General features: G+C 32.3%; 3 protein-coding genes across 5 annotated transcripts; 2 read left to right on the plus strand and 1 right to left on the minus strand.

The window, feature by feature from the left end:
* The first annotated feature begins 5,411 nt into the window (after nt 1–5,411).
* LOC126654748 (protein BOLA2) lies at nt 5,412–8,211 on the plus strand. Its single transcript, XM_050348714.2, has 3 exons — nt 5,412–5,568; nt 7,707–7,729; nt 7,836–8,211. Exons 1-3 carry the CDS (start codon nt 5,506–5,508, stop codon nt 8,029–8,031), a joined length of 282 nt encoding a protein of 93 aa, XP_050204671.1. The 5' UTR covers nt 5,412–5,505; the 3' UTR covers nt 8,032–8,211.
* Nucleotides 8,212–8,461: 250 nt separating this feature from the next.
* On the plus strand, nt 8,462–10,835 carry LOC126654747 (fibrillin-5, chloroplastic). 3 transcript variants are annotated; one of them, XM_050348713.2, is made up of 7 exons: nt 8,501–9,017; nt 9,099–9,214; nt 9,293–9,415; nt 9,543–9,641; nt 10,117–10,161; nt 10,273–10,346; nt 10,572–10,835. In XM_050348713.2, the coding sequence occupies exons 1-7, from the start codon at nt 8,789–8,791 to the stop codon at nt 10,648–10,650; spliced, it is 765 nt and encodes a 254-aa protein (XP_050204670.1). In that variant the 5' UTR covers nt 8,501–8,788; the 3' UTR covers nt 10,651–10,835. The 3 variants fall into 3 exon arrangements, with proteins under 3 accessions (XP_055959667.1, XP_050204669.1, XP_050204670.1); XM_050348712.2 differs by lacking the exon at nt 10,572–10,835 and having other exon boundaries at nt 8,473–9,017; nt 10,273–10,566; XM_056103692.1 differs by lacking the exons at nt 9,543–9,641; nt 10,572–10,835 and having other exon boundaries at nt 8,462–9,017; nt 10,273–10,566.
* Nucleotides 10,062–14,639, minus strand: LOC126654746 (putative disease resistance protein RGA3). The gene is made up of 3 exons (XM_056103691.1): nt 11,201–14,639; nt 10,991–11,118; nt 10,062–10,371 (listed from the first exon to the last, which is right to left on the minus strand). Exons 1-2 carry the CDS (start codon nt 14,504–14,506, stop codon nt 11,047–11,049), a joined length of 3,378 nt encoding a protein of 1,125 aa, XP_055959666.1. The 5' UTR covers nt 14,507–14,639; the 3' UTR covers nt 10,062–10,371; nt 10,991–11,046.
* Nucleotides 14,640–19,277: the final 4,638 nt, after the last annotated feature.

Raw genomic sequence — 19,277 nt, forward strand, 5'->3', positions numbered from 1 at the left:
GGTAAGGTGTAAAATACAGCTGATTTTTTTGACATGTCGGAATTTTATTGGTTTGATTGTCAAGATTGGATTCCTTTGGTTGGTCGTATATAAATTTTAAGGGGTTTTGAAAATTTAAAAATTTGAAGAGAAAAATTGACTTTAGTGGCTATTAGAGATATAAATAGAAAATTAGCTTAAATCATCTCAAAATATCTTTTTTTTTATTATAGTATAAATTTTTAAAATCGTTAATTTCAATTTTTTTATTTTTATTTAAATTGTAATTAATTAATTAAATGAAAGTGAAAAGAAATTTAAATTTGTCTTTTACATTGCTTTATTTTATTTTCGCTTTTTTATTATGAAGAATTTTAAATATGGAGGAAAAATTTATTTATTTTAATTTTAATTTAAATAAATGTCTATAATTAAAATAAAATTTAAAAAATAAATTAAAATTGATAGCTTTAAAAATTTGGATCATAAACAAATAAATTTACAAAAATAGAGTATTTTCAATATTTAGCATATTATTATTTTTTTGTATTATTGGGGTTGAGGGTAAAAATTGAAAATGAAAAATTTGAAATGAGAAGATAGACATGTTGTGGTGGCAAGTTGGCTTTTGTCTTGCTTGCTAAATTTGGTTAAATTTAGGCCCACATAGCCCCCATTTTGCCTTTTGGATGTCACCATTTCACACTTGTATATGCCTAACCATTGCATAAATTGGCATAATAGCCTTTCACATATTTCACACTTGGATATGCCTAACCTTTGCATTGGCATAGATACCCTGTCACGTTTTTCTTGACAAATGTTGTCAAACCCTAATGCATTATTGGATAACTTTCTTCTAATTATAAACCATTAAGATAATGATTTATGATTTGATACTTCTAGGAGGTTTGATTACTTTTTATTGAGATCTCCAGTACAATTATCCACTTCAATTACATCATTAAAAATTATATTTTTATTTGATAATGTTTATCTCACATACCATATAATTAGCATACATATTTTATATAAAAAATATTTGCCATAAATTAAAATATCTAAATATAATATAATAATGCTTTTCTAGAGCGGACCCATTGATACTATTGCCGTTGGTGCGTGTGGCACAAGCGTGTCTGCTGTCAGCTTCAGTTTACATTTAAAAGGTACAGATCAGAGCAATGTTGAGCCAAAATTTTACCCATATGATTCACTCGAATTAAAGTCTTCATAAACGCTCCGAAATAAGCTCGGAAACCCTAGAACCGACGTCACAACCGTTGCTACTCTGTTTAGCCCCTTTTTTATTATTGCTTTTCGTTGATGGTTACTTATTCTCTATATTCTTGATGCATGTGAGTCCATTTTCGGTGGAAGATTGGCGAAAAAATGACCGAATACGAAAAACTGAGCATGCCTAAACCCATATTTCTTGTAAGAATGATGCATTCTAAACTAAGAGAAAATTTCGTGAAATAACTTTGAGGAAAATTAAGAGGATGTCAAGAGATGGTGATACTATTCATGGTATGAAGATAATTTCAGGTGCTCAATGTGCACTTAATTATGACAATTTCATATTTAGAAAATGTAGCCTGACCATGGGCCGGTTCAACTCGTGAACATGTCCAGTCAAACTCGAACTGCAACCGGTGGAAGGTCGATTTCAGGCCGATTCAATATTTTTGGAAACCGAATTTGTCGGTTCCGATTTCGAACCGACGGGTCCAGTTTGAAACCGTAAAAATTTAATATTTTTTAAAAATATATTAGATGCATCTTTTGAGTATTATGATGACTATTTATTTAAGCCTATGGTCTTTAAATAAAATAAAAATCGATCATTTAGACCATGAACCATACATATACGAGTGTTAGAATGACTTATCGTATATTTATGTTTGATGTTTAATCTATCTTTTTATATTGTGGAATTAAACTTTATTGACATAATTATGAAATATCTCATATTACTTATAAGCTATAATTACAGCTTGAACATGTTATACAGTCGACCCTCTAATAGTTAATGTTTAATAAATTAAAAATTCTAATAATTAATAGAAAATTGAGAGAAACAACTTCGTTTCACGTCAGATAATTAATAATTCTATTATTTAATAATTAATAAAATTTAAAATATATTCTATATGAATATTAATTATTAGAGAGATTTTTTCAAAAAAATATATAACAATTGATGATTTATTTGAGACAATACTAACCTTAATTCATAAAGTGAAAGTTAAAATATTATCAAATTATGACTTTTTTATTATTTTGAGAAATTTCAAGGGAAATCATTAGATAAAGAAGTCAAAGTAAGTGAAGCATGTCTAGTATAAAAATATATTAAAAATTATTAGTACTTTATGAATACAAATTTTTGATAATTATTTTTTGGTTCAATATTAAATTGATATTTTCTAAATCGAATATAACTTTATTTCTTTTAAATTAAGTGATTATAAAATGTATTTAGTTAGTTTTTTTTATAATATAATATTAATATTAGCTCTATTAATATAGATGCTTTAAAATATCTTTTATATATTTTATAGTTTTTTTTATACTATTCAATGAATTAATAATTTTAATAATTAATAAATTTTTGATCTATCATGTGTATTAATTATTAGAGGGTCGACTGCATATTCAAGCCTTAAGGCTTATGGACATCAATTTAATTCAAACTTTGAGATTAAAAAAAAGGCACACTGTTTCAAAAATGCCTTGACTTTTTACTTCTTTTTTAATTTCACTCCAACATTATAAAATCTCCAATTATGTCTAAATCCGCATCTTTAGTTTTTAATCATATCCAATTTTATGAATTGAACTCTTTTGCATTAAAAAAAACTCTTATAAATGACTTATTTGAACTCTTCTCCATTTGAAAAATTAAAAATGAGTTACTTGTTTGAACCTTTTCTCAATAAAAAAATATCAATTTAATACTTATAGATACTATTAAGAGTGAAAGGTGTGAATTTGGGTACAATTGGCGAGTTAAAAACGTCGCGGTGAAATTGAAAGAGGCTAAAAGGTCGAGATTTTTTAAAATATCAAACCTTAAAAAATAATTTTTTTTATTTCATTTTTTGAAGCAGGTAGAACTCTGCGCTGAAAGCGGCCAATTCCAAACAAGAACCGACAGTTTTTGGACTATAGTCAAGCCTAAGAAGATGGAATGAAAAAAATTTAATATTTGATTTTGCTTCAGTTTCTTATATTTTTAATTGAATAGCCATTTTTAAAAATTCAAAATTTACACATCCAAAAATTAAAAACATTATTTAGAATTTTAGATGACACTTTAAATTATATTATCCTTTGTTTTATTTATAATTGATTATTTAAAATAGATCATAAACACGACCTAAAGAAACTTTTCTTTCTTTAAATCGGTCACTTTTCAAAAAGAAAAAATTGACCGCTAAAATACTTAATTAATTAAATATAATTTTAATTTACCATTAATAGTGTTTATTAATTTATAATAAAATCTTTGTTATTACATTTTATACATGGCATGTCTAGTCATGGGTTTTTTAAATTTTTAATGTTTAATGTTTAATTTTTTTAATTTTAATTCTTAATTTTTGTATTTTTAATTTGTAATTAACTATTAAATAATATGATATTATTAAAAAGTATTAGTTTATTATTTTAATATTATATAATTAATATTAAATATATTTATAGATGAGAATGTATGTGTTCAAAAGTATAAATATAGGTATAAAATAGTAAATAATTTAAATGTAATAATATTGAATGTGTAAAAAAGAATATATAGAGAATATTTTTTTAGTGCGAAAGATACAGGATAATGGCTTTGGAGCAACAATACTATAGAAAATTTAAAATAATGTCAATTTTATACTATTTTAAATTTTTGGGTTAGAAGTCTTACCAAACTTGACATTATTGTTAATTAGTTTCATATAAATACATGTTAAATAATAAAATAAAGTATAATTATTTTAAAAATAAAAATAGAAGGTTAAATTTATTTTGGAGTTTTTAAACTATATAATTTTTATTTATTAGGTCCCTCATCTTCTATTTGAATTTTTTGGATCCTTAAACTTTCACTTCAGGATGTTGTGGTTAAAAGTTGCTTCATTTCTGATTCTCCAGATGGTATACACAGCAGTAGAAAAACACAGTTTCCTCTTCTTGGCTCTAACTGATCTGCCTTTAGTCCTTCTAGTAAACTAGCTGACTTCTCTCTCCCAGATAAAAAATTGTCTGTTAATTTTCAGCCAACTCAGGACTTTCTTCCATATCTCAGTTGAAATGGGACATTCAAAGAAAAGGTGTTGGATAGATTCAGAATTCAAATTACACAAGCTGCAGGTATCATTCTGCACAACATTCCAACTCAGGAGCTTGTCCTTAGTCATCATTTTCCCTTTCAAAGCAATGCAGGTAACAAAAGAATTTCTGGGTATGTGCCCAGAGAACCATATAAGGTTGGCCCAGACAACTTTAACTTTCTCAGGACTTAAAGACTAAAAAGCACTGGAGATATAGAACTTCCCATTTACTCTAGCTTTCTAAGTGATTTTGTCCTCAACATTCAGATCAATGGAGGCATTATTCCTAATAAAATCTCAAGCTTCAACAGTATGCTCATCAGTAGACATAGGCAGCCTCCAAGAATTATTCCTCCATAATTGACTAAATTTAGAGTTTCTAGGCACTTCAGAATTTTTGATGGACACATCAAGGAATCTCTCAATAACTGATTTACAATCTAACCAGTGATCATGTCAGAATAAGAAGTTTCTACCATTGCCAAGTTTATAATCAAACAGGTTAACAACCCTATTTTTGACATTAAGCATCTGTCTCTAGCTCTAGAAACAATCATTCAGTTTAGTAACACCCTAAAAATAAGTATTTTAATTCTGTTATCATTAACCCAAGTGTCCTAATATATATAGGGTATCTGAGAGATAATACCCCAGATGTGCTTGGATATAACTGCAACATTCCACAACACAATATACTTTATACCCAACCCTCACTAGTTCTTATTGGAGCAAATATCGTTCCTGTTAACTAACCCCTTATTTTTAATAGAGTTGGACCCATGCCACAAAAACTTCCTGCAAATGTCATCAATAGCAGCTAAAACATTCTTGGGTAACGTAAGAGAGCACCAGAACACACTCATGCTCCAAAAATAAAACATTAAAGGTGTTTCTAAACCTTTTTCATTTTTTTAAGGAGAGTGCATCTCACTTGCTTAGGTGACTTTTTTAAAACACGAAGACTTAAGTTTTGGGTTTGTTTATACCAAAAGCCACAAGAATAACTTATTTAATATTTTGTGCCAAGTTAAGGGGGGATTTGATTCTTTTGCTCATACACTAAATAAATGTGAGAGTTTCATAAGCTTAGGGGCTTATAAGCACCTTTTGGCAGTAGGCAAGAAACACACACATAACAAATTTTCTGCGGCTAACTTTTTGCAACTTAGAACCGAGTTGGGAAGGCAGTGGAGAGAAGAAGATGGGTGTGACGAAGGAGCAGGTGGAATCTACTTTGAACTCCAAGTTGAGCCCTTCTCATCTCGTAAGTTCTATTTTGTTTTAATTTTTATTAGTTTCTTTGTAATGGGTATTTGATTATTCTGTAATTTGATTTTTTTTTAGCCTTGTTTTTATAAATTGTTCCTCATGTTCATAAAAAACATAATTTTATTGGAGGTAGAACATGTTAATTCTTGTGCTTTTGAAGCAGGCTGGATTGAAAAGATTCATAATTTCTTGTTTTTGTATGTGAAATTTATGTTTTAAAGCCGCTTCCGAAAAACCATCTACTTAGGTTAAATCTATGCATTGATTTGGAGAGAGGTTAGTGATTGGTTGTTCAGTTCAGTAAACCGAAGCTGATTCGAGATTGATAGTTATTAGATTGAGTTGTCTTGGCTCGTGCTGTTTCCCTTAGGCATGCTTCGCAAAACCATGTCTATTCGAAGATTAATTGCTTTTGTTGGTGTGTCATAGTGAGATTTCTATCAACTTTTAATGGATTCTACTTTGTTGTCATGAAAATAGAGTTTTGGAACTGAATATTTGCTTAGAATCGCAAGCTTGTGAATGCCTAGTAGAATTAACGGGAGATGTAATTTATGGAAAGTTGTCATTATAAATTACATGAGATGAATCTGATGATTTTTGTGTTTTATCCTTGTAAGAAGATTTAAGAATAGAAGGATGTTATTGGGTTATAGTTACTTGAAGAGATATCTGCACACCTTCACTCCATTTAGGCCGTGTTTCGTTCATAGAATCGATAAGAAATAAAATAAGTATTCCATATGAATTAGATATTTCTTGCTTTGGTTTAAATTTTATAAATATAGTTATTCTACGAATTAAAATTTTATAATTTTTGTAGAATAAGTGTTCTCTCAAAAAAAAAAGCATTCCTTTCCTCAAAAATAGCTTCCATATGTATTGTATTGTGCGAACTAAACATGGCCTTAAAGCGTCTTTCTTTGGATGTCTGAGGTCTTTCTGCACTTGCAACCAAAACATAACGACGAAGGTATTAGCTCTACAACATATAGATGATATATGCAAACAGACCAGTAATTGTAATGTTATTGACAATGTAGGCATGTCTCCTTCTTCATAGTTATCTTGATATGTTTTTTTTATATAATCCGTAACTTACACGTCTGCTATTTCTTTCTGATTATTGGTTAGTGTTTCATTGAATCTATTACTATTTCTGTACGAGATTTGATTCCATGATAATAGGCAGCAAGAAGATCTAGGAGCTCCTTGTGAATAATGAGGTAGGATTGAAAGTCTCTGTAGGCTTGTGTCGGTTACTGAAATTATTCTGATAGCATCAAAGTAAGGAGTTCTAAAAGGCCTTATCGTTTGTAGTTATTCATTTTTTGTGCTTTTGTATTCTTAGAGAGAGAGATGAGAGAGAGACAGCCCTACAAATGGGAGAATGTATTCTTACTGTTGGGATACAATTAATTTTAAACAGATAATAGTATTAGGATAAAGTTGATGCAACAAAAAAAATATAAGAATTGAAGTGAGATGAGCTCTAAGGTATTGGGACAGAATGTGACACAAATGCGGTATCGATGGATAGCAACAATGTAATATGTTTTTATTTTCGGTTTCTTAGGAGGATAATCGAAATACTCACCAACTATGACCAAATGTATCATTACTAGCTTCATTTTTATGTATTTGACAATTTGTTCTTAGGATTGTTGCCAACTACCAAAATCACTTCACAACTGATGATGTGGCCTCAATGCAATGATAACTCTACTAGTATAGGAATAATACATCTCATTTTATATTATGGGTTTGTTGATTATTTCATTACATGGAAGGAGGATATATAGCTTCGCTCTTAACATCCGAGTTTCATGCATAAAGTAGCACAAAGTAACTTTAGTTTCTATAGAATTGAACTTAAATCTTGCCAAACAATTTTTTTGCAAATTAAACTTAAGTTTATCACACTATAAGCATAATGTCGTACCTTTTATTATCTTCTTTCCGGAGGAACGTGATTTTGGTTATGACTAGGTGAAGTAGGAGAAGTTTGATTACAACTTGCAAGTGATCACATATGCATGCTTGACAACCTTATAGGCTTGCATCGTATATGTTTGTATTTAAGCTTGTAATTTATGTCTTCCATCAACTGATTCTTATGTTTTTTTTTATCAGGAAGTAACTGATACATCTGGAGGGTCAGTTCCTTGATGCCTACTGATATTTGAAATACAATTAATGTTTCATTCAGTTTTTTCTTCTCTGTATACGTGCTGATGAGATTTCATTGGTTGTCAATGTCAGATGTGGTGCAAGTTTTGCAATTGAGATCGTTTCAGAACAATTTGAAGGGAAGAGGTTGCTGGAGAGGCATCGACTGGTAAATGGTGCTTTGGAGGAGGAAATGAAACAGATTCATGCTCTTTCAATCAAGAAAGCCGTCACCCCTCAACAGTGGGAACAACAGCAACAGGCGGAAAAATCATCATCTGCTGCTTAAATAGCAGTTCTGCAGACACTTTATTCCAACTCTCGTGCATTTGGAAGGTTATAACTACAAATGACAAAAACATACTCGAATTGTCAAAACCGAAATAGTATTCCGTTTCCTTGTTTATATAAAAATATACTTAAATACTCATTTTAATCTGAATGGGATTAATATGTGTTTTGAAGCTAATGATTTTCTAAATTGTACAAGTTAACTTTGTTTTTTTTGTTTTTGTTTAACTTTTTATCGGTTTCAAAAAGTTCTGCTTGTTTTTGATTCTTGATACTGGCATATAAAACATTATACTAAAATGCAAATTTTGGGTTATTAGCCTATATGGTATCAAATTTTGTCTCTAGTTTCATTTTGGTTTCTAAACTTCAATTTATATCCAAATATGATTGTAAGTTTAGGTTATATATTTAGCTATGCCTTTAAACAAATGTATTTGTATGTGACATGGCGGATGATAATTGGATAAATATTTTATTCTGGAATGCCAAGTCATGATATAGCTGTGACAATAATGTAGACATGGAACACAATTGTTTTTCTTATCAATTCATGGGAACTCTCCACCACATGATTCATTACATCATCTTATCTTACCATTAACTTCTGTTGTTTCTGCCAATATATTTTTAAACAAATAGAGTCAAACAATGCAAACCTCATAGCCAAAACAAATCTTTATCCCAGTTTCCTGGCCATGACTAATAGTTATTACAACATCTTTATAGCTTAAACAAAAAACTGCATCATTTTCATGGCTATCAAACTGGTCTACCCATCTTCTCACTTAGTTCCTACAACACCCAGAATCCGAAACGTTTCTAAAACAGCTTACCGGTCAGTAGCACATCCATGGAACAACAATGCAAGACATGCCGTCGCGTTTCATATCGCTAAAGTTGCAGAACAAACCTCCGGTTTAGTCGAAGAAGACGACGCCACACTTTCGCAGATAAAACAGCAGCTTTACGCGTCACTCCAAGGTAAATAAATACATTATTTCATTCATTGCATTAATATTCAATGAAGTACTGAACTTGGTTTGATTTAAACTATGATATAAGGAAGTAACAGAGGGATTTTTGGAGTGAAATCTGAAAAGAAATCTGAGATTCATGGTCTAGTGGAGCTTTTAGAGTCTCAAAATCCCAACCCAGAGCCTACTTTAAATCTAGATAAGGTAAGTGTTTGGTTATAAATGTGCTGTGTTTAACCAAAATTAGTTGGTTTACAGTTATTTTATTGCTAAAAATGGAAGGTGGGTGGTTGCTGGAAACTTGTGTACACTACAATTACTATATTAGGATCGAAAAGAACAAAGCTTGGACTCAGAGATTTTATCAGTTTGGGAGATTTGTATCAGAATATTGATGTTGCTAAGGTATAATATTCTTTTCTCTTATACCAACATTAATTTATAGTTTAGTTCTTAAGTATTTATTGGCAAATTTGTGACAATTAGTGAAATAAATGACTAAGTTTGGACATTTGATGGTGCAAAAATGGAGGGCAAAGCAGTTAATGTGATAAAGTTCAATGTTAGAGGATTGAATTTGTTCAATGGACACCTTACAATTCAGGCATCTTTCAGCATTTCATCTAAATCAGTTGAGTCCTTTTCTACATTATTTTTGCATTCTTATTCCTGCTATTTATGCTAATTTGGTAGGGTTTAAAAGACTGAATGGTACTAAATTTTGTTGTTTTATGTTTCAGTTTGGTACCAACATTCGTGTTAAAGCGGTATCAGTTTTTTTAAAAAAAATTAGATGATGGTACCACGTTAACTTTCCAATCGGATATAGCAACTAAATGAAGTATTTTCTTAGAATATGCTGCCACGTCGATCGCCATATTAGTCTGATATAGAACCTTATATAAGGTTACCAAATTGACTCACTTTAATCTAAAAAAATTGAAAAACTTTAACTTAAATTAAAGTTTAAAGTTAAGGCACCATTTTAGTGCAAAGTTGTAGTACTAAATTGAAACATAAAATGTCAGTATCACTTATACTTTTAATTCAATTTAGCAACACAAGTTTTAGATTTTCATTGAACTACATTTGCTTCTTTGTCACAGAGAGTTGAAATAAATTATGAGAATTCATACATCACTCCTGATCAGGTATGCTAAATTCAGACACAACTCACTTAACAGGATTCTGAAATTATGTACAATGTTTGATGAACCTGCAAATTCATACTTTCTAATCTTTGCCAAAAACAACATCAACAGTTGATGAACATGTTTCGGAAGAACTACGATCTGTTGCTCGGCATCTTCAATCCACAGGGTTGGCTCGACATTACGTATCCTTTCGTCATTTATATGTGCCTAATAATCAAACAATTTAAATATTTACCGTTTTTATTAAAAGTAACTAAAATCTTTAATTTTATCAATTATAACTTGATTCGAGAATTTTATTTCAATTGTAATCAAGTCCGTCACGTGGCTGAATGATTGTTTATTACAGCCAAATTTGAAATTTTAATGGAAATTGATGAGTTTAATCCTTGATTTGATTAACATAGATTTGTTGATGATAACATGAGGATAGGAAGGGATGACAAAGGCAATATCTTCATATTAGAGAGATCGGAAAGAGATTGATAAAAAAAATTATAATCCTCTTACAAACTCACAATTTTACACATATTTTAGTCATACAATCTTTTTAAATTTTGCTTATATTGTTGTTTATCTGTAGTTTAGCTTCAATTTTATGTATGTATTTATATGATGTATTCTCAATTAAAACATTAATCTCTCCGAATAATAATAATTATAGCAGGAAACTCTAATGTACAGTTACATGTATCCTTACATGTTTATACAAAAAACAAAAAATATTATCCCCTGTCAATTTATGTATCCTCATCGAGATCTATCACTAAAATACCAAATAGGGAAATAATAAAATCCATTGGATGAATTCGGATCAGCTATGTACCTCTAAGGCGGAAGGCCATTTATAGTGTAAATTTATTTTCTTTTAATCTAGCGCTTCTAGCTAAGCAAGCATGGCATTTGATCAATAATCTGACTTCTTTGTGTGCTAAGATTTTGAAAACAAAGTACCTGAAAAAGAAACACCAAAATTAGAAGAGTGTCTTAACTTCAACAATAGACATATATCAAACTTGTAGGATCTTTGACATACCCTGCAGTCTGCAACGCTCATAGTTGTGTTATCTAAATATATGCTTGGAATGTGTGATATTTTAAACCAGTCCTCTCCCGTCGGCTTCTCACATCGTTTCACTAGTTCAGGGCATTTTACAATCCTCAATAAGTTTAAGTTGGCGAGGTTCTTAATACCTACAGGTAGATATGTGAGCTTTGCGCAATCATAAATTTCTAATGAACTCAGAGAGGTGAGGTTGCCAAATGAGTGTGGCAGAGATGCCAAGTTGGGTTGATTATATAGAGATAAATTTCTAAGAGATACCAAGTGTTTAATCTCTTCTGGTAAAGCAGCCAACTCTGGACAATTTTTGATAACCAAGGACTCAAGTGAAGTGAGGTGCCGGATCCCTTCTGATAACGATTTGAATTTTCTACAGTCGGCGATTTCTATAATCCGAAGAGAGTTTAGGTTTCGAAGGCCTTTCTCTGGTAAACATTCAAGCTCATGACAGCCTTTAACAAGTAGTGTTGCCAACGAATTGACACCAACTAAGTCATCAGGCAAAACTTTTAAATTGGGAATTCTCTGTAAGCTCAGAACTCCAAGAGCAGTAAGTTTTTGCAGCATCCCGACCGGGAAAGATGTCAAGTCACTGTTTTCTGATACACAAAGAGAATCAAGACTACTGAGATTTGAAATGGATTTAAATAAGGTTTCTGTGCATCCTCTTATATAAAGGTCTTTAAGTGATACTAGGCACGGCAATGACAATCGGGGACAATTGTCAACGTGTAATCTGTTAAGATGTAGGACTTGCTCTCTTCTTTCATCTCGAGTCAATCTTAGCAGTTCCGGACAATCAGTAACACAAAGGGATTTTAATGACGGAAATCTTGTCGGTCCCCATTGGTTTTCATCATCCAAATACTGCACACTATTCATTTTTTCCAACCATAAATTGCTCAAGAAAGGTAGTTTTGACAGTGGAGGGAGTTGTATGCAATTCTTGCAGTCGCTCAGCGCAAATGAAGTTAGATTATAAAGAACAGACTCATGCATCCAATGTGGAAAAACGACACCTGCATATCCTCGTATTTGTAAAAATTGAAGATTTGGATGAGGTTCAAGAAATTCCAGTACCTTCTCAGCATGTTCTGATGACTCGGATCCATTGTTATGGTCCCAGATTAAGCGCAAGCGATTGAGATTTTCTTTCTCATTCAGATTTGCTTCTTTGGCTTCAACTGGATTGCCTACTCTCTCAAGGTGCTTGATACGCAATTCACCCTTCAGATTTAGTCTTTTTAGTTCAGAAAGATAGCATCCTCTTTTTCTCCCCACAATGAATGCAGTCAAAGTTTGTAGACTACTCAATTCCCCAATTTTAGGTGGAAGGTAGGATACCGAACCATCGAAGAAAAGATGTCGAAGGTTACGCAGGAGCCGTATTCGATTAGGTAGTCTCTGGAGATTTAAACACCAATCTAGTTTCAATATCTGCAAATTCCATAAGCTACAAATGGATTCTGGAAGGACTTTGATTTTCGTATGTGAAAGGTCTAAATATCTAAGATGCTTCATACACAAGATAGAAGATGAAAGCTTTGTTAGTCCAGAATCTGATGCAATAAATGCTCGTAAATATCGGAACTTTGAAATATCACATGAAAACTTGAAGAAGGCATTGTCTCTGTAAAATGGAATTATTTTTTGCAGATGAAGTGTACGCAGCGATTCAATCTTATATAGGTCATCGGGAAATGTGAATGACTGCTTAGAATAAGGGACACCTAAATGACGAATTCTCCTTGATGAACTAGTTAATCCCCCAGGCCCCGAAACATGGCATTCGCCTCCTGCAACGGATTGCGCAAGATCATGAACTAGATCATGCATTCCGAATTTCTGAATGTTTCCTAATTCATCTTTCTTGACATCTTGGAAAAGAGATCTCAAATGCAGCTCGTTGCATATCTCGTTACCAATATCTTCCATCTCCAAATTTCCATCAGAAGAAATGAAGCCGTTAGCCATCCACAGGTGAATTAAGATTTCCTTGTCAATTTCAGAATCCTTTGGAAATATAGCACAATAAGCGAAACATTGTCTTAACTTCATTGGTAAGTTGAAATAACTCAATCTCAACGTCGGCAAGATGGAATTTTCATCTTGTGGTAAATTCCACAGTTCACTTTCCTTGACATGAAGCCATTGAGTTTCTTCCTTTTTAAAGCGCATCAAGCTTCCTAAAGCCTTTACGGCTAGAGGGACACCTCCACACTTCTTCACTATCTCCTTCCCAATGACTACGAGGTTTGGACGTTCAGGTGCTGTGTCGACCCCAAACGCACGCTCCTTGAACAAAGACCAGCAATCATCTTCTGATAATCCTGATAAACGGTATGCAGGGACTGTTCCTACAATAGATGCGACCTTATCAAGTCGAGTAGTGACAACAATTGAAGATCCTTCTGAGCCACAAGTCAGTACGTATTTCAGTCTGTCCCATTTCTCTTGATCATCGTTCCATACATCATCTAACACAATCAAATATCTTTTCGTGCTGAGAGTCCCTTGAAGTCGTCTCTGCAGGGGATCCAAATCCAGGTCTTCACAAGCATTTCCAGTTGCGGATTCTATAATAGCTTTGATCACTCTCTTCACATCAAAATCCTCGGAGACACAAACCCAAATCCTTAACTCGAAATGGTTTCTGACCCTTTCATCATTGAATACCAATTGAGCAAATGTTGTCTTTCCAAGTCCTCCCATTCCGACAATGGGATAAATGGAAAGATCCGAAGCAACTGCATCACATATCAAATACTGAACAATCTTTTCTGTATCTTCTTCCCTTCCAAAAACCACAGGTTGAGTTATGATGGAGCCAGTTTGGCGGTTTTCAATGACTTCAACTTTTCGTTCTGAAAATGTAATCTCTCGCAGATGAAACTTTGTCCGCTCTTCAGCAATCTCATCTAACCGTTGCACAACATCTTTCATTCTGTTGCCAATCCTATGACGAAACATGATATTCTTTAAGCCAAAGAATCTGACTGCAGATCGTTGGCTTTTCCATTGCTGTCGAGAGGTTTCTGTTGCAAACTCATCCAAGACATCATCTGCATCATAAGCTGCATCTTTGAGCTTCCCCAACCAGTTTCGGATTGCTTGATCTCGTACTTGTTTCTCCTCAGCATCCTCAAGAACAGACTGGACAGTTGAGAGAATACTAGAAAGCTTCTCCATCTCTTTGTCGACGCCCCATAGCAGTCCAAGCTCCTTCTGGATCATTGAGTTCAAGTTATCAAGCACAACTTGAAGAAAAGCTTCTGCCATATTTGCAAGCAATTTGAGTTTTTTTTTTCCAAGAGTTTCACAAGAAAATAAGTTAGCCAAAATTTTGGTAGTTGAAAGATCAATAGTCAGTCTCTACTTGTGGACTGCCTAATGCTCTTCTATCCACATATTAGTTTGGATATGGACCTACTTTAGTAGAAATAATTAATTCACTTCTTTTCCATGAAACTAAGAGTTGATGAGTATTTGTTATTTGTCGGCACAAAAATTCAAGATGTTAAAGGAACTTTCACCATTGATTTGCAGGAGAATTACCAAAGGCCCATAATCTCTTTTTAGCATTAGTAAAACATTTTGGTGACGACTTATTAGCATTAAGCATCTAATAAAAGTAATCAAAGGATTAAGTTGAATTCAGCAAAGGAAATGGAAATATGAGAGAAAAGAGATATATTTTTAAATATTTATGTATATATATATATATATGGGTTAATTACATATAAAATCACCACCTTTACACGAAATTGCAAAAATAACACGACGTTTAAAACGTGTCAATTCAGGTCATCATCTTTCATTTCTTTTCAAAAATAACACGGGCACATTTTTAGTGGCATTTTTGCTGACGTGGCGTGACACATGACACTCTAATCGGGTGTCCAAGTCAGCAAAATTTTATCAAAAAACGTGTCCATGTTGTTTTTGAAAAGAAATGAAAGGTGATGCCTTGAATTGACACGTTTTAAAGGTCGTGTTATTTTTGAAAATTCGTGTAAAGGTGGTGATTTTATATGTAATTAATCCTATATATATATATATATATATATATATATATATATATATATATATATATATATATATATATATATTAAAATTACTTATAGAAAATAAACCTTCATACATATAAACTACTATTACTTCATAAAAAATAACTCATTTAAATATAAATGTAATTAGAATTTTTTTATTTGAAAGGAAGAGGAGTTTTGTGATTAATGTGAAAAACAAAATTTATTCGTGAATAATTACATATATGTTTATTTTAATTTATAAGCAACTCTAAAAAAGATTATAGGTAATTCTTCAAGATATTTTTTAGTAAAAGGATTTTTCATTAGAAAACGTGTATCTAACTTTTATAGTTTAAAGGAACGGCGCCAAAACAATTCTGAAGAGTTTCAGAAATAGACATATTTTTGGAACAGGAAAACGCACCTTTTCCAAGGTTTCTGTGCAACATAGTAGTGTCCTCCAGGAAAAGAAAGAACTAATTTCACCGGGCGACATAAAAATATTTTTGCTGCTAATTGTGCTAAAGTTGTTACTATTAGTATATAGCAACAAAAAAGAATCGTGGCAAATTATTGTTAATAAAAAAATGTCTTAAGTAATTGATAATAAAATTTGATGTAAAATACTGCTTATAACTAACTAATAGCAGCAACTTTCAAATATATTGTTGCAAAATATTTTTTAGCTGCAAAAAAGAAAATTAACTGTAAAATTATTGTTACTAAATACAGTATTTTTTTTTGTGATAATATATCGCTTGTTTAAAAAGAACAAGTGAATGCATACATGGACAACAGTACACCCATTATTTGTCACGACCCAATTTCAGAGTTGAGACCGGCGCTAGAGAATGGGAGTGGTAGTTTCAAAACCCGTAGCAAGCCTAGAATCATTATAAATTTTTTGCGAAAACATGAACAACGTAATCATACAAACATGTAACACTTAAGGCACGTTTGTGAAACAATACGATACAATAACGATACGATAATAGTGGGCGTGCAACTTTCGTAACTCGTACGTACTAGCCCATCTATTGAGCCATACACAAAGCTGTTGTTAACATAAACAGCGTCACAACGATCATTCAACACGGTGTAGCCTAACATAAGACATAAACCAATAGCAGATATAGACATATACTTGACATATAAAACCCTGCTATACTAGTCTACGGCTGCACTCAAGGAAATCGTACTTTGTGCAAGCCAAAGAACTTCCGGCACAAAAGAGAATATTTATCTAATCCGACACTAATCATCTGAAAGGGGTAAGCATCAACTGGGTCAGACTATGCTGAGTGAGTGTACACATTACTAATGGTACTACTCAAAAATAACATTGCATTTTAAAAACAAAACATGTATATATGAACATATATATATATATATATATATATATATATATATATATATATATTCCAAGCATTTGATCCGATCAAAATCCTAATCTCAAAACACACCTAGACTAGGCTAGAATTCCTAATTATAACGAGCGAATAAGATTTCTCAAATCCTTTTGGTAAGGTCCTGAGATAATTCGATCGAATTTAACCTGTACCAAGTGGTACAGTCCCGTGATAGTTCGACCGAGTTAAACTAGTACCATTACTTATAACCAAACGATCGATCGAGATGAGTTCCAGGATAGTTCCACCGAGTTAACTCTAGATACAGGTCCCGAGATAATTCCACCGAGTTCAACCTAGTATCTAACCAAACGAGAAGAGTACTTTGCAAAGCTTCTATCAAAACTAAGTTTATGACTTACTCAGACACTGGTGATCACACAACCTATTGACGTCCAATAGGTAGCTCGTTCCCCCAGATCATATACTAATTTTTGAAAACTATATATTCGATAATTTTATACACAAAATTCATACATACGACAAAATAATATAATATGCGATGCAGTTTAATACTTATGCCTATAATATCGTAAAATAGTAATAATACTCAAAAGTAATGTGCAACTCACGACTTGCTATCCATAAACTTCGAAAATAAGCAAAGCTACGTTTTAGCACAAATTAATAAAATTCTAGCTATAATTAACTTATATCCAAAACTACGTTTTAGCCAACTTCAGCTATTGAAACCGCTTGTTAAAAACAACCCGCCCACTAAATAAATTGGACATTTCCATAGTCTAAAATCATCTATGACATTCATTTAGACTCGAACTTCATTCGATATTTCTATACTCTCCAAAATCGCCCTTAAAGTTAGCTCCTAACCTTTTCTTTTTAACTCATGTTTTTTCATCCATTTCCAGACTTCAAAATCAATTAATTTAAATTATTAAAACCTTGATTAAATTGTCCATATTTAATTTATGCGATATTGTACACAATTTCCGTTTAGATTTGAACTTAATTCGATACGCGTAGGGGATCGGAAATCGTACCCAACCAGCCCTTCCTAAGCAGTTTTGGGGACTACAGACAGTCCTTAAAATTGCCCAGCAAGTCCATTTTGACTTGTGGTGCAGGGAAAATTCTTCCCCTTGGAGAAGAACTGAGTTGGTCGGGGTTTAGTCCGACACACACTCACGCCAAACGCATAATTTTCGACAAGGAAAATGCCTAAAACGATTTCTAAAATCGCATTCAAACTTAGCTCAAACACTACTTTTGAAACAGTGTTTGATTAACTCAAAATATATCTAGTCCATTTTTAATCCATCTTTTACGAAGTTTATATCCTTTTTAACTTTGATTATCAACACGTTACTATTTCGACAATCCAATTTATTTAACTTGCCCTTTTATCCTTAAAATTTAACATTTTAGTTAAATTTTTAAAGTGACTAACTAGTCAACTATGAACTAATAAATCACACACACACACACACACACTTAAAAAAGTCCAATGGCTAATTAAATTATGCATTCGAACTCTCAGACACCCCGTCTATAGCTTTTGTTAAGGTACGAACAAAAATTGACGAGTCTACGAGCGGCTAGAGACTGTTGAAACAGCCCCCATGGTCTGCCCAGCAGAGCAGCGCCTGCTCCGGTGAGAGCGCATGTTCTTCTCACCGGAGCAGACTGGTTCTGTTCACCGTAGCAGAACCAAGCTCGCCGTCATCTACACTGACACTCCCTCTTGACATCCGACCAATTTTTTGGTAAGAAAACTGACCGCAAAACGTTGAAATCATCGCTCAAACTTCACTTTTCAATCATATCCAAAGCAGTTTACATATTCAAGCAAACCTCAACAAAACCAATCAAACTCATCACCAATTTCCAATTTAAAGAGTCTTACCTTGAGTTTGATGAATTGACTTCTTAGCCGAGCCATAATTTTCAAGAACAATGGTCGGAATTCCAAAATTATAGCTCCAACAACCATAGCTTACAACCTCACAAGAATCAAACACTTGAAGTCAATACCATAACTACAAACCCAACTTTTGTTATCAAATAACTACCAAATTCAACCAATTAAATCACAAATAATTGGCTTACCTTACTTACCCATCGACTCGTGATCGTTTAGCAACAAAAATTATTGAATTCCGTCGAGAAACAGTGAACCTAAGTTAATGGTGCTAGGGTTGGCCAAGAGAGAAAAATGGTGAAGTTTGGAGTGTTTTGATTTTCATTTCATCAAGTGATGAAGATGGCATCAACTCCTTCTTAATGAAGTTGTTGATGTCATCACTTGGTTATAATTCCATTTTAACTCAAAGAGTTAAATTGTACTTTAACTTAAATTTTTAATTAATCGCCGCGTCTAATTTTAAAACGGTTTTGTAAATTTACGAAACTTTGACGATAAATTATTAATATTAATATTTCAAGGACCTTGACGTGAAAATTATTAACTTAGGACTTACCAAATTATTTATTTTACTTGATTTTCCTATGTTTTAGTCCCGCTCAAATCCAATTTATCGAATAATAATTTCTCACTTAAATTATTATTTTAAGATAATTCCAATAGACTCACTTTGGTCTAAATTCTTATTATTTGAACTCAATCTGACGTTCTTAATTTTAATCCTCACG

The sequence above is a fragment of the Mercurialis annua genome, linkage group LG7 (assembly GCF_937616625.2).
Source record: "Mercurialis annua linkage group LG7, ddMerAnnu1.2, whole genome shotgun sequence".
NCBI lineage: Eukaryota > Viridiplantae > Streptophyta > Magnoliopsida > Malpighiales > Euphorbiaceae > Mercurialis > Mercurialis annua.

Excerpts from the sequence above, each read along its gene's own strand:
- LOC126654748 (XM_050348714.2), top strand. The coding sequence starts at position 5,506 with ATGGGTGTGACGAAGGAGCAGGTGGAATCTACTTTGAACTCCAAGTTG. Across the intron at positions 5,569-7,706 it reads AGTTGAGCCCTTCTCATCTC|GAAGTAACTGATACATCTGG; the intron begins GTAAGTTCTATT and ends TTTTTTTATCAG. Across the intron at positions 7,730-7,835 it reads GTAACTGATACATCTGGAGG|ATGTGGTGCAAGTTTTGCAA; the intron begins GTCAGTTCCTTG and ends TGTCAATGTCAG.
- LOC126654747 (XM_050348712.2), top strand. The coding sequence starts at position 8,789 with ATGGCTATCAAACTGGTCTACCCATCTTCTCACTTAGTTCCTACAACA. Across the intron at positions 9,018-9,098 it reads GCTTTACGCGTCACTCCAAG|GAAGTAACAGAGGGATTTTT; the intron begins GTAAATAAATAC and ends CTATGATATAAG. Across the intron at positions 10,162-10,272 it reads CATACATCACTCCTGATCAG|TTGATGAACATGTTTCGGAA; the intron begins GTATGCTAAATT and ends CAACATCAACAG.
- LOC126654746 (XM_056103691.1), bottom strand. The coding sequence starts at position 14,506 with ATGGCAGAAGCTTTTCTTCAAGTTGTGCTTGATAACTTGAACTCAATG. Across the intron at positions 11,119-11,200 it reads TGAGCGTTGCAGACTGCAGG|GTACTTTGTTTTCAAAATCT; the intron begins GTATGTCAAAGA and ends TTTCTTTTTCAG.